General features: G+C 38.6%; 1 protein-coding gene across 5 annotated transcripts in view; it reads right to left on the reverse strand.

Moving 5' to 3' along the window:
* The window catches only part of LOC133660261 (myelin basic protein-like), a 48,251-nt gene that overhangs the window by 23,485 nt on the left and 9,137 nt on the right, over positions 1-15,629 (reverse strand). For 2 of the 5 annotated variants that reach the window (XM_062063571.1, XM_062063572.1), the window contains exons 2-4: positions 5,362-5,466; positions 5,194-5,220; positions 945-974 (exon numbers count right to left, since the gene is read on the reverse strand). In XM_062063571.1, coding sequence (XP_061919555.1) covers positions 945-974; positions 5,194-5,220; positions 5,362-5,466 — 162 coding nt within the window. The remainder of the gene's footprint in view (positions 1-944; positions 975-5,193; positions 5,221-5,361; positions 5,467-15,629) is intronic. The other 3 variants (XM_062063573.1, XM_062063575.1, XM_062063574.1) reach the window with 2 other exon arrangements.

Here is a 15,629-nt window from a genome sequence, read left to right on the forward strand (position 1 = left end):
TGTGTTGACCAGTCCAGTTTGTGGTTCAGGTGGACTCCCGGGTACTTGTACGACTGGACCACTTCAATGACCTGTCCATCTATTTTGACCGGCTGATGGGAGGAACTCCTTCAGAAGTCAATGATTAATGCGAGACAAACCCCTACATATCTTATACCGTCGGAAAGGTTTCGCTCACCCCAACAGCGCCATTTATAGTTGGGAACATTTCTTGTTACCGTGGCGACGCTATTACAGAAACAAACCCAAATTGGACCAATTCAATTGGTACATACCCTTATAATGGAGGATTGTTTTGAGACAAATGCAAAAAAGGCAAGATTATCTCCTCTTGTAGCTCGGCCATACTTTCATATAGCTCGGTGCTTAATATCTCATTTTGTAGACATACTTGCCTCCTTCAACCCTGGCTAAAAAGGTTTTATGTCCAATGTTTGGTTTTGACTGGGTGGCCATCGGAAGGAAGCGAGCGCCGCCAGGATTTTTAGACCTCCCCCATTCTTTATGAAACAGTCAATCGTCAAGAAGGGCTTGGTTTTGTCAAATTTTACAACATTGTGGAACCTCCTTCAGCATAGATTAAAATGATTTGGTGCATGCGTGTATTATATGTATAATACTAATCATGTTTAAAATACACAAAATTCTAACTTATTGCAAAATGTTTGTTTTTGAAAATAATTGACAATAAACACCGGTTCAAAATGAACCTGACATTCAACCAACCATCTAAGCGGAACTGTATGTCAGCCTGCAAAGCTCGACAATGTGAAAAAACATTGAAAGCTAGGCGCAAAGTGAGCGAGTCAGAGGAGCTGCGGTGGTCGATGGAGACTAAATGAAAAAAAGAGGCGCAGCCTCACGCGTGAAGGCTCGACAGGACAACTTTGTCTGCCCCGCTTGGTTAATGAGCCATGAAACCTCTGCGCTTCTTGGACACCTACCAGACCTATCTTGGCTGCTAGTTCTCTCCACTGGACATGCAGAAACATAAGAGACAGGGACAGGCAGTCGGGACGGTCAGAAATACCAGGTGTTGGGGGAGGGAGGTAGTCATGGGCACACAGAGGAGACAAGACAGCGGGAGAAAGGGTGGACGAAGAGGTTGGAAACATTTAGCAGAAATACCAAAAGGAGGAGAGGGAAAACTATTCAAGTGTTGTATCCAAAAGTCTGCCTTTTTGGAGATAATTTAGCAAAACGCTGCGTCCATGTACATAAAAATACCGTTTTGGCACTTCTGTGCTCAGTTACATGTTCTCCATGTGCATGTTTTGGTTTACTGTAAGTTAAAGGAAGACACTAAATTGCCTTTAAGTTTGAATGTGAATACCATATTATCCGAACTATAGAACGCACATGTATATAAGCCGCACCCACTACATGTTTTCATATATTAGCCGCACCGAATAAGGTGCAGATATATACCAATAGGTTGTGAAATGAGATATTTGCATAGAACGATGTTGTAAATGTTTGTTTACACATCGCAAATGTTTCATGTCTGTAACGCGACCCTAAAACAGCTGATCAAACAGAACAGAAAAGCCATTGATGTCTTTATTCATCCTGTATGAGATGAATAATTCTCCTTTTTAAATAAGGTCAAGATGTTCATCAGTTCAGTTCAATTCAGTTCAGTTTCAGTTTATTTGGGACATGCTTACGATACAATGTAATGCATCTCACAATTACAGTTGTTTCATTACAGCACGTCCGAAAAGGAGCAGGAAGAAGCAGAGCTTATTTAATCCTATCCCTTTTCATACCATAGCAATTTTATCCAATTTCCTTGTTCACTGTAACAGAACAGTGAACAAATAAATAATAAATAAATAACATACCATATGTAAGCATACAAATATTAATACATAAATAATCTTTGTATAATTCTTGTTCTGTGTACTCTGTGAGCACCTGTAGTTTGAACAGTCTCTTAAAGTGAATCATATTGGTGCTTTTTTTTATTTATTTGGGTAATCTGTTCCATAATTTAATTCCACATACTGATATACTAAAGGCATATCACACCACCAGCAGAAATCATTAAAAAACAAAAGTCAGACAATAAAAAGTTGTTGTCGCAATTGTTGGATATGACTTTAAACCATAACCAAGCATGCATCAATATAGCTCTTGTCTCAAAGTAGGTGTACTGTCACGACCTGTCACATCACGCCGTGACTTATTTTGAGTTTTTTGCTGTTTTCCTGTGTGTAGTGTTTTAGTTCTTGTCTTGCGCTCCTATTTTGGTGGCTTTTTCTTTTTGGGGGGTATATTCCTGTAGCAGTTTCATGTCTTCCTTTGAGCAATATTTCCGCATCTACTTTGTTTTAGCAATCAAGAATATTTCAGTTGTTTTTATCCTTCTTTGTGTGGACATTGTTGATTGTCATGTCATGTTCGGATGTACATGTATTTGCTCCACAGTAAGTCTTTGCTGTCGTCCAGCATTCTGTTTTTGTTTACTTTGTAGCCAGTTCAGTTTCAGTTTCGTCCTGCATAGCCTTCCCTAAGCGTCAATGTTTTTTCTTAGGGGCTTTTGTTTATTTTTGGTTTAAGCATTATACACCTTTTTACCTGCACACTGCCTCCCGCTGTTTCCAACATCTACAAAGCAATTAGCTACCTGCTGCCACCTACTGATATGGAAGAGTATTACACGGTTACTCTGCCGAACTCTAGGCAGCACCGACACTCAACAACAACACATAATTTGCAGACTATAATTACTGGTTTGCAAAAAATATTTTTAACCCAAATAGGTGAAATTAGATCATCTCCCACGGCACACCAGACTGTATCTCATGGCACACTAGTGTGCCGTGGCACAGTGGTTGAAAAACACTGGTTTACGGAACTTGTGTGAGCCTATGGCTTTACACATTGCTACATATATTTGTTAGGTCAGGAAAAAACACGAGAGGTTATATCATCCCTACAAGCCTGTTTCGCAGGTTTCCCTGCTCGCCATGGGATTTTATTCTATTGCTACATATATATATTTTGCATTCTACCATAGTTGCTTTATTGAGTTTACAGCCACCTGGCGCTGTATTGTACTGTTTTTGTACTTGTTTTGATTGTTATTGTTCATATGCTTGTTTGTAAATGTTGAACATTATTAATAAAAGGTTTATACATACTAAAAAAACTTAGTATATTGTTACATGTTGTTGGTCCTGTACGGAGCCCCTAAAGGGACATGGAGGAAAAAAAATGTTTTGCAAAATCTCGCAAAAGGTTTTTTTCCTATGTCAGTGAACCGGAATTAAACAGACACAGCGATGGTGAACTGGAAGTGAAACAGACAAAGCGATGGAGGAGCCTTCTTGGGAGAAGTTTTAAGATTTCTATTTTAGTATTGGCCTAACATATAAAGACATCAAATCGTATTATTGTCTGACAACAGAGCACAGCTGATGGGTAGGCTCCTGCATGCTCCCGCTCCTCCATCGCTGTCTGTTTCACTTCCGGTTCACTGACATAGGAAAAAAACATTTTGCGATATCTCGCAAAAAAGTATTGCGAGATCTTGCAAAAAAGTATTGCAAGATCTCGCAAAAAATATGTGTCCCTTTAGGGCACAGGTGTCAAACTCAAGGCCCGGGTGCCAGATGTGGCCCGGCACTTAATTTTATTTGGCCCTCGAAAGCCTGGAAATAATATGTATCAATAAAGTACTGTACCTATTCTTACTAAATGTATTATTTATTTCTATTTTGGGAGAAAAAATATATATGTACTACATAATAATCGCAAATTTGTACATTTGTAATCGCAAATTATGTTAACCTAAATATTGTCTAATTATGCAAAAATATATTATCAAACATTCAAACCATTTTTTAAATAGAAATACATACTAATAATAATGATTTCAAAGCAAGTTATGCATCAAATTGTGCAATGTAAAAATAGCAATAGATTTCATGGTAAAATTGTGAAATTTACTGTGGTTTTTACAACATTTTTCTCTAAATAAAAAAAAAACTGTAATAAACGATGGTGCTGTTTTGGCATTTACGGTTATACACCCGAAAACCTTCAGGTAAAAAACAAAAAAAACAACTGGCAGCTCATGTGCCAAAATGTTACCGTAAAATTGCAGTTTTTTTTATTTGCAGTAAAAAAAAACTGGCAACTGAGCTGCCTTTTTTTTCTTCTAACCATAAATACATTTACAGTAATATACACTACATTTGAGGTGAAATTATTGCAACATATCATATTTTTTTTACATTTTAGTTTAAAAAAGATCTACCGTATTTTTCGGAGTATAAGTCGCTCCGGAGTATAAATCGCACCGGCCGAAAATGCGTAATAAAGAAGGAAAAAAACATATATGCACTATATCAATTTATATTATTATGTTTTGTCAACTTGTACTTCTTTATGTCATTGCCTGAAATAAATCAATAAATCAATAAAAATAAAAATAACTAAATATATAAGTTGCACTGGAGTATAAGTCGCATTTTTTGGGTCATTCAAATAACTATAACATACAGAACATGCTATACGTTTACCAAACAATCTGTCACTCCTAATCTCTAAATCCGATGAAATCTTATACGTCTAGTCTCTTACGTGAATGAGCTAAATAATATTATTTGATATTTTACGGTAATGTGTTAATAATTTCACAAATAAATCGCTCCTGAGTATAAGTCGCACCCCCGGCCAAACTATGAAAAAAACTGCGACTTATAGTCCGAAAAATACGGTACTAATAAAATGCAATAAAAAATTGTGTATTAATAATATTCACTGTTAGAAGCGGCCCTCTGGGGCCAAACATAACTGCGATGTGGCCCTCGGTGAAAACGACTTTGACACCTCTGCTTTAGGGGCTCCGTGTAGTCCTGCTTCGTCTTCACAAGAAACAAACATACATTTTGAATAAACGATTGGCAAATATATGCGGAAAAGTTGCGGGCATTGGACGAATTTGCAAGGTTGTGCATAATTTGCTGGGATTAGTTAAATTTGGGTTAATTGACACTCTGGTGACATTGTCAATCCCTGCAGGGACTAAACAATGACATTAATACCTTTATACATTTTTAAAAAAAGGCAGACTTTTGGATCCATCTTAAAATCGGACCTTCCTCTACTGATAAACGTTTAACTTCTGTATTATTTGAGTGCAGAGGCATTCGTCGTGTGTCAAATGGAGAATGGAGAACTCACCCTGGACTTTGGGGGCGCAGGGGACACCTGAGAAGGACGCCAGCGGAGAAAGTGAAGTGTTGGGACAGAGTTAGTCAGACGGCAGACACAAGGAGCAAAGAGACAAACATGGCAACAAAGACAGAATCTCCTCAAAGTTGTTCACGTAAGCGACGCCGTTTCACTCACGATGGTACGGAAGAAGTGGACCACGGCGTTGTCGGGCCCTCGCTTACGAGGGGACGTTGCAGAGGCTTTCTGGGGGGCGGGAGAGAGGGCGCCACGGAAGGACCCCTGAGTGGAGACACATAACAAAACATCCTTATTGAGTGTGGAAAGACACTTTATTAGGTAGCCCTGGCTTTTGCCCAAATTGTGCCATCATAATAACCAGTGGTCCCCAAACTACGGCCCGCGGGCCGGATCCAAAATCAGGCCCGCGGGAAGTCCCAAGTATAAAAATAAAATTAAAAAATTAATTAAAAAAAATAATTTTATTTTTTTTGTCTTTTCTTATCCACTTTGTAGCGCTTGCTACTCACGGTGTCTCCTAGCCGCTCAGGCAAATCATATAGTTTAAAAATGCATTTTCTCATCGATAACGTGACATCATCGCGTGCGCAGAAAGTGCGCTATATATATATATATATATATATATATATATATATATATATATGTTATGGGGCGGTATAGCTCGTTTGGTAGAGTGGCCGGTCCAGCAACTTCAGGGTTCCAGGTTCGATCCCCGCTTCTGCCAACCTAGTCACTGCCGTTGTGTTCTTGGGCAAGACACTTTACCCACCTGCACCCAGTGCCACCCACACTGGTTTAAAAATGTAACTTAGATATTGGGTTTCACTATGTAAAGCGCTTTGAGTCACTAGAGAAAAGTGCTATATAAATATAATTCACTTCCAATTCACTCACTAATATATATATATCTAATATATATATCAAATATATATATATATATATATATATTTTTTTTTTAAGTTAAAAAGTTAAAGTACCAATGATTGTCACACACACACTAGGTGTGATGAAATTTGTCCTCTGCATTTGACCCATCCCCTTGATCACCCCCTGGGAGGTGAGGGGAGCAGTGGGCAGCAGCGTAGCCGCGCCCGGGAATCATTTTTGGTGATTTAACCCCCAATTCCAACCCTTGATGCTGAGTGCCAAGCAGGGAGGTAATGGGTCCCATTTTTATAGTCTTTGGTATGACCCGGCCGGGGTTTGAACTCACAACCTACCGATCTCATCTAATATATATAGCAAATATATATATATACGTATGTATGTATGTATATATATATATATATATATATATATATATATATATATATATATATATATATATATATATATATATATATATATATATATATATATAAATCAAATATATATAAACTGTATATATATATATATATATATATATATATATATATATATATATATATATATATATATATATATATATATATATATATATATATATATATATATATATATATATATATATATATATATATATACAGCCCGGCCCCTGGCCAAATTGTTTTAACCCAATGCGGCCCCTGAGTCAAAAAGTTTGGGGACCCCTGATAATAACTCTCAGTAAAACTATTCAAATAGCAATATTTTCATCACCTCTAAATATGATGCAGTGCAGTTATTAAATGTCACTGCCAACTACTTCCACAATAATAAACATCTTGTTAAATGAATGCCTCTCCGTCAACTATGTGCATTTCATGATCAGGATTTGAGAGATTGATATTGCATATACACTGTATATGCAATATCAATCTCTCAAATCCTGATCATGACTGTATATTATACAGTCATGGTCAAAAGTTTACATACACTTGTAAAGAACATAATGTCATGGCTGTCTTGAGTTTCCAATAATTTCTACAACTCTTATTTTTTTGTGATAGAGTGATTGGAGCACATACTTGTTGGTCACAAAAAACATTCATGAAGTTTGGTTCTTTTATGAATTTATTATGGGTCTACTGAAAATGTGACCAAATCTGCTGGGTCAAAAGTATACATACAGCAACGTTAATATTTGCTTACATGTCCCTTGGCAAGTTTCACTGCAAATAGGCGCTTTTGGTAGCCATCCACAAGCTTCTGGTTGAATTTTTGACCACTCCTCTTGACAGAATTGGTGCAGTTCAGCTAAATTTGTTGGTTTTCTGACATGGACTTGTTGCTTCAGCATTGTCCACACGTTTAAGTCAGAACATTGGTAAGGCCATTCCAAAACCTTAATTGTAGCCTGATTTAGCCATTGTTTTACCACTTTTGACGTGTGTTTGGGGTCATTGTCCTGTTGGAACACCCAACTGTTCCCAAGACCCAACCTCCGGGCTGATGATTTTAGGTAGTCCTGAAGAATTTGGAGGTAATTCTCCTTTTTCATTGTCCCATTTAATCTGTGTAAAGCACCAGTTCCATTGGCAGCAAAACAGGCCCAGAGCATAATACTACCACCATCATGCTTGACGGTAGGAATGGTGTTCCTAGGATTAAAGGCCTCACCTTTTCACTTCCAAACATATTGCTGAGTATTGTGGCCAAACAGCTAATTTTTTGTTTCATCTGACCACAGAACTTTCCTCCAGAAGGTTTTATCTTTGTCCATGTGATGTCAGACGAAACAAAAATTGTGGGACCCCAAACATTTACTGTGGGACCATTTTTATGACTTGATGGAGTGCCTGGGACCCCATTTTGAAAATTCCTAGCGCCAACAGTGATGGAGTATTAGTGCGTGCAAAACAGCAGCGCACATCAATCATGTTTACCACCTTTTCTGCAAAATAAAATCACAATCTGGACAATAGAACTTATGTTTTAGCAAGCCAAACGTGCATCCTGTGTTTTTGCCAGAACACAGCAATGCCTGCAATGGTGCAACTGGAATGATGTTGTTGCATGACGTATTTTCATATATCAATATTATTTCTCCAGGGGAAAAAAACAAAAACATAAAAAAAATGTCTAGCAGACATGGTTTTGTTGTATGTTTGTCTACAAAACAAACAGTAAGTCATTCATCAACTCAAAGATGGAATTGCTGGACAGATGATATGTCTGATATTTTTATTTCTGACAGAAATATGTAGATTGTCAACACAATCACAGAAGAGTACCTCTTCCTGAACACGGCGAGGCCATTTGTGCATAACTGTGCCGGTTTGCACGCAGACTCTGGACGTGCTAAATATAGACGCAAAACAGCAGCCGCAGAACAGTTTCAGTCTTGATAAATCACAATGCAAGTGCTAGATGATAATATTTGCATCTCCCCCTCCCAGTATTGCGGGTGTTCTGATAATCCGCATATATTCTGCATATTCATGTGGACAGACACGCTAAATGGACTGCACTCGCTATTTAGCTCATTTAAGAAACGCAATCCTGTAGATATTAAAGATAGCAACAATTCTTGGAAAATTCAGTTGTTTCAATAGTGCACCCCGTAGAAGCCTCACCTGTAACATCTGTTGCGTCCAATAACAAAAAGAGAAACTTCCTGTTTGTAGCTTTGTGGCTGGTTTTTTTTTTGTGTGTAGCAGAGGAAGACAGAATAGAATCAAAGGAATAGGACAATTTTCTGCGTGCACCTTGGACTTTGTTGCAGTACGGCCAAGAATAAAGTGGAGTGACAGAAAGTAAATTCTGCTGGCATCTTGTCAGTCCGTGGACCCTTTGATGTTTACCTGCCCTCTTCCTCTCAAATAATAACAACTTATTTAGGTTGCTTTTTATACGAAGGAAGAAAAGCGAAACATTTATTTGTGAATGTGTTATTATAGCATAATGAAAAGGGTGCCTTCAAACGTAAACATTAGATGTTTTTCTCTCGAGCAGGGACGGGTGCATTATTCAGGAATCATTTATTCACATGTAAATATAATATAACACATCATATTATTTGAAGATTTATGGCTTCAATCATTTCAATGTTCTAAAGATTTGAAGGCTGAGAACATCTAGATCAGTGGTTCTTAACCTGGCTTCGATCGAACCCTAGGGGTTCGGTGACTCGGCCTCAGGGGTTCGGCGGAGGTCAAAACACACCCGACTCATCGTGTAAATACAAACTTCTCCCTATCGGCGTATTACGGATACGGCAACAGCTGACTGGTTTGCAAGTGTGTAGTTTGTTGTGAGTTTATGCACTGTGTTGGTTTTGTTGTTTGAACAAGGTGATGTTCATACACGGTTCATTTTATGCACCAGTAAGAAAACATGGTAACACTTTAGTATGGGTAACATATTCACCATAAATTAGTTGCTTATTAACACGCAAATTAGTAACATATTGGCTCTTAACTAGTCATTATTAAGTTCTTATAAATGCCTTATTCGGTATGGCCTTATTATAACCCTAACCCTCTAACCCTGACCCTAACCCTAACCAAATAACTCTATATTTAGTCTTTATTACTTAGAATATGTTCCTGTAGTGTCCAAATAACTCTAAATTAAGTCTTTGTTACTTAGAATATGTTCTCCATACTAAAGAGTTACCAAAAACATATAACTTTGTCTTGAATTTGAAAAAAACATTTTTTTTATTTTTCACTAAAGAAGGGTTCGGTGAATGCGCATATGAAACTGGTGGGGTTCGGTACCTCCAACAAGGTTAAGAACCACTGATCTAGATCCTCATTTACATGAACATAAGCTCTAATTCTAACTGACTTCCTACATACCTTCTTCATATGGCCCCATTTGTCGCGGTTTACCTGACACATGAAACGTGACAGATTGAGGGTCAGGGGAATGCACCATTCACTTTAGCCGCCGGACAGCAGCAGTGTTGAATATTTTAAAATTAGTTTTATGGCAATTCCAACTTTGACCACAACGTCATCTACTATGTAGAGTGGCGCTTTCCAACATTTTCAGCCGATTGCATTGCAAAATGATTACCCCCCCCCCCCACCATCCTCTCACCGAGATCCACCTAGGAATGGGGCCATATGAATCCTTTCCATACTGTTCGAACAGTGTAATGTTGTGCGATGTAGACGATATATGATATAAATGATATACATGTTTAATATAATGCATGTTTCTTGCTTTATCCTGCAAACCTGACAGCGACAAGCACACCAACGCTTCCTCAACGCAATGTAGCGAGCTAGTGGCTAATGTCCCTCCACATTGCAACTTCTAAATCAATAGCCTTTGCCTCCATGGAGGAAAATAAACTCCATTTCAAGTATCATTATCACTGGATGACAATGAATAGCTAAACATGCTACATTACACACCATTGGAGGATATAAAAAGCATAGCTAACTAGAGCTCTTGAGTGTAAACAGGGGTGGGCGGATCAATAAAAATATAGACAGCAACGATACCAAGTATGGTATCAGGATATGGTCGATACTACAGTGATTAAATGAGTATCACAAAATATTTAGTTTCGTTACGGTTAACTCGGGAAACAAGAGCCAATAATAGTATTTACTCTTGTTTAGCTATTTTGCACCATTGACTTTAATATACATATTGTATGTAATACAAGGGAATAAGGGAACTATTTTTATATTTTTTTTTACAGTTACATGTTGTCATATTGAAATTGTGATCAAAAAATGAATCATTCAATAGTTTTGAAAATTCGAAGTATCTGTAGCAGCATTGGTATGAACTTTACTGCCCCGGTGAACTACTTGGTCTTGGATAGATATCCTAATTTGTACGAACTCTCCCAAGACTAATGTAAAGCATTGAAACAATAGAAGAATAAATGCGTATTACATTGAAACACACGTGGAAACACAACCATGTTACAATGGGAAGTCACCAACTCTTAACAGTAAATTAGCAAGTAGATTAATAATAGTTTTGAGAAAATAATACAACCGGAAATGATGCGCTATGTTACCGCATATGTCATTGAAACAGCTTTATTATTATTTATATGCCAAGTAATATATCGTGAATGTATGCGTTCTTTGCCTGTTGGTTCGGGCGCTTTCGGCACGGCGCAGCAAGGGATAGCACTTTTGTGACTTCTGCGGGGCTTTTTGGTGGACTTTTGGATCCACCACAGAGGAGCCTTTTGGCCATTGCCATCTCTGTACCGGAGACCAGCTGCTGGCTCTCTGCCACACCCGCGTCCGCATAGAGAGACCGGAGGAGATGCGTTGTGCGTCGAGATGGAGTTTTGGCTGAACGAATACGTATCGGACGCTTGGCTCTCCCTGAACTGATTGTCGCTCCTCCGCGCGTACCGGACATTGGCCGGGAGCTAGTGGGCAGCCTAGAACAGAGGCTGACCACTAGCTCTCTCTTGGTTACTCGGTTGGGTCTGTTTCGGTCTCTGGCCGTGCTGCGTTTGTGGGTGTTGGATTATTCTCTTCTTTTGTTTTATTGTTTGTCCATGCATGGTGCAATTGTACGTGCACAACATTGTTAATTTTTTAGGTTTTTCATTGTGTTTTACTTTTGTAGCTGTATGTAGAATTGGTGAGCTGGTGGCATCAGCTTTGTGCTCTTTTTATGTTATTAGGTCATTTGTGTTCTTTAATGTTTTCCTCGTTTTTTCATGCGTATTTTAAATTTGTATTATCCTATTTTTTGTGGAATCATTGTATCTGCACTACAACCACATCATTTCCCCATTGTGGGATGAATAAAGTCTAGTCCAGGGCTGTTAAACGTACGGCCCGAGGGCCGGATCAGGCCCGCGAACAGGTTTTATCCGGCCCACGGGATGAGTTTGCTAAGTATAAAAATTAACCTGAAATTTTTTAATGAAATACACAGCAGTTTTAAATGTGTCCACTGGATGTCGCAATAGCAATTATTTGTGTCTTTGAAGATGATGTTACATATGTACAAAATAAACCACATGATGTTAGTACATCAGACGAGGAATATTATCAAACTACATAAATAACATACTATAATATGATTTTGATATAATTTTTTTATCTTGATAGATTGAAAATTAACACGTTAACATGTTAAAATGACTTGACTGATGAACATTATCACATAATTTATTCAGAAAATATAAATAACGACAAATAAAGATAGAATACTATTAACCGCAACATGTAAGTGTAAAAAACAACAACAACATTATGATTTGCACATTTTCAGAATGTGCTTGTTCTATTTTTAAACAAAGAAAACAATCTGAAGTTGTCTTTATTTTTAAGTTATCGTGCCGTGATTTTACCAGTCCGGCCCACTTGGGGGTAGATTTTTCTCCATGTGGCCCCCGATCTAAAATGAGTTTGACAGCCCTGGTCTAGTCTATCCTCTCCTATATTGCCCATCCCTACACTGGTGTTATTTGTAAACTTTTGACTAATAACTCAAGTTTGAAGGGTCCTAAACCCTTTTTGTCTCGTACCAATATGTCAAGTTTTTTTTTAAACCAACAAAACGTGAACACACACCCTAAAAAGACTATGACAGTTTACATGTAATATATGTGTGTATGTACCGGTACTGTAGCAGCCATAATATGGTGCATGTAATGTATGAACATAGCAAGTAAAACGGTCAAAACAAACAGTTAGGCTTCCTAAGAGATGCAAAATATATGTACATCTCTTAGTTTGCCTTTTTTGTGATTGTATATATAGAACATTTATATTTCAATCTGACCATCACAATTCTCTTGTGACACATATATGGTGGGTCTGATTATTCTATGACATATTTAGCATGCAGGTTAAGAGTCAAGCTGTGTCTTGTAGCACAGTGGAAAGGGCAGCCTAATGATCACAAGTCACTCCTCTGAGGTTAAAGGTCACCACACATTCACCTCATAATGAATGATTGATATCATCATTGCCTGCGAGAGGCAATGATGAGAGATATAGCAGATTAGTCTCGCTTAACAAGTGGTTGGCTAGCTACTGTAGGACGCAGGGAATAACGTTTATTGATAACTGGCCCTCTTTCTGGGGCAAACCAGGCTTACTGATGAGAGACGGCCTTCACCCTAACCAGGAAGGCGCCATCATCCTGTCTAGAAACATAGACTACTATTTAAGTCTCACTTGACTGACTACACTAGAGCAAGCCCGGTCACAGGCAATTACAATGTCTGTTAGTCCGGGTGAGGAGTCAGTTAAGCTAGAACTAGCCAGCGCCAGGCTGGATAATCCATGTACGCATAGCAATTCTCTTAGAATAATACACAATTCACATAATGTTTTTTCTGTTGTGTCTGTGTCAGAGGTGGACATGCGTTCTACTGAGGTGGCAAATTATGATATGTCCAGTCTATTGCAGCACCAAGCAAACAATCGGAAAATTCCCGTCATATCAATTCCTAGATATGGTCGAAACTATTTAAAGTGCACTACGCATAATAAACGCAACATTGTTAATATTGCCACTACGGATAATCTTAACAAAAACTCGTCAAAACAGCCCAATACCTATAATATGGGCTTTTTAAACATAAGATCATTGTCTCCCAAGGCGTTATTGGTTAATGAGGTCATTAGAGACAACAATCTTAACGTCATTGGTCTTAGCGAAACCTGGCTCAAACCGGACGAATTTTTTGCGCTCAATGAGGCATCTCCTCCTAACTATACGAATGCGCATGTTGCCCGCCCTCTTAAAAGGGGAGGGGGTGTCGCACTAATATACAATGAAAATTTCAACCTTACCCCTAACCTAAATAATAAATATAAATCGTTTGAGGTGCTTACTATGAGGTCTGTCACACCGCTACCTCTCGACCTGGCTGTTATCTACCGCCCCCCTGGGCCCTATTCGGACTTTATCAGTGAATTCTCAGAGTTCGTTGCTGATCTAGTGACGCACGCCGACAATATAATCATAATGGGGGACTTTAATATCCATATGAATACCCCATCGGACCCTCAGTGCGTGGCGCTCCAAACCATAATTGATAGCTGTGGTCTTACACAAATAATACATGAACCCACGCATCGCAACGGTAATACAATAGATCTAGTGCTTGTCAGGGGTGTCACCACCTCCAAAGTTATGATACTTCCATATACTAAAGTAATGTCCGATCATTACCTTATAAAATTTGAAGTTTTGACTCTTTGTCAACAAGCTAATAATAATAATAACTGCTATAGCGGCCGCAACATTAATGCTGCCACAACGATGACTCTTGCTGACCTACTGCCTTCGGTAATAGCACCATTCCCAAATTATGTCGGCTCTATTGATAAACTCACTAACAACTTTGACGATGCCTTGCGCGAAATTATTGATAGTATAGCACCGCTAAAGCAAAAAAGGGCCCCTAAAAGGCGCACCCCATGGTTTACAGAAGAAATTAGAGCTCATAAATTATCATGTAGAAAACTGGAACGCAAATGGCGCGCGACTAAACTTGAGGTTTTCCATCAAGCATGGAGTGATAGTTTAATAACTTATAAACGCATGCTTACCTTAGCTAAAGCTAAATACTACTCAAATCTCATCCGCCTCAACAAAAACGATCCTAAATTTCTGTTTAGTACAGTAGCATCGCTAACCCAACAAGGGACTCCTCCCAGTAGCTCCACCCACTCGGCAGATGATTTTATGAATTTCTTTAATAAGAAAATTGAACTCATTAGAAAGGAGATTAAAGACAACGCATCCCAGCTACAACTGGGCTCTATTAACACAAATACGACTGTATATACGACGGACACTGCCCTCCAAAATAGTCTCTCTATTTTTGATGAAATAACATTAGAGGAATTATTACAGCGTGTAAGTGGGATAAAACAAACAACATGTTTACTTGACCCACTTCCTGGGAAACTTATCAAGGAACTGTTTGTATTATTAGGTCCATCAGTGTTAAATATTATAAACTTATCACTTTCCTCCGGCACTGTTCCCCTAGCATTCAAAAAAGCGGTTATTCATCCTCTGCTCAAAAGACCTAACCTCGATCCTGACCTCATGGTAAACTACCGACCGGTCTCCCACCTTCCGTTTATTTCCAAAATTCTCGAAAAAACTGTTGCACAGCAGCTAAATGAACACTTAGTGACTAACAATCTCTGTGAACCTTTTCAATCCGGTTTCAGGGCAAATCACTCTACGGAGACAGCCCTCGCAAAAATGACTAATGATCTATTGCTAACGATGGATTCTGATGCGTCATCTATGTTGCTGCTTCTTGATCTTAGCGCCGCTTTCGATACCGTCGATCATAATATTTTATTAGAGCGTATCAAAACACGTATTGGTATGTCAGACTTAGCCTTGTCTTGGTTTAACTCTTATCTTACTGACAGGATGCAGTGCGTCTCCCATAACAATGTGACCTCGGACTATGTCAAGGTAACGTGCGGAGTTCCCCAGGGTTCGGTTCTTGGCCCTGCACTCTTTAGTATTTACATGCTGCCGCTGGGTGACATCATACGCAAGTACGGTGTTAGCTTTCACTGTTATGCTGATGACACTCAACTCTACAT

The sequence above is a fragment of the Entelurus aequoreus genome, linkage group LG11 (assembly GCF_033978785.1).
Source record: "Entelurus aequoreus isolate RoL-2023_Sb linkage group LG11, RoL_Eaeq_v1.1, whole genome shotgun sequence".
In the NCBI taxonomy this organism is placed as follows: domain Eukaryota; kingdom Metazoa; phylum Chordata; class Actinopteri; order Syngnathiformes; family Syngnathidae; genus Entelurus; species Entelurus aequoreus.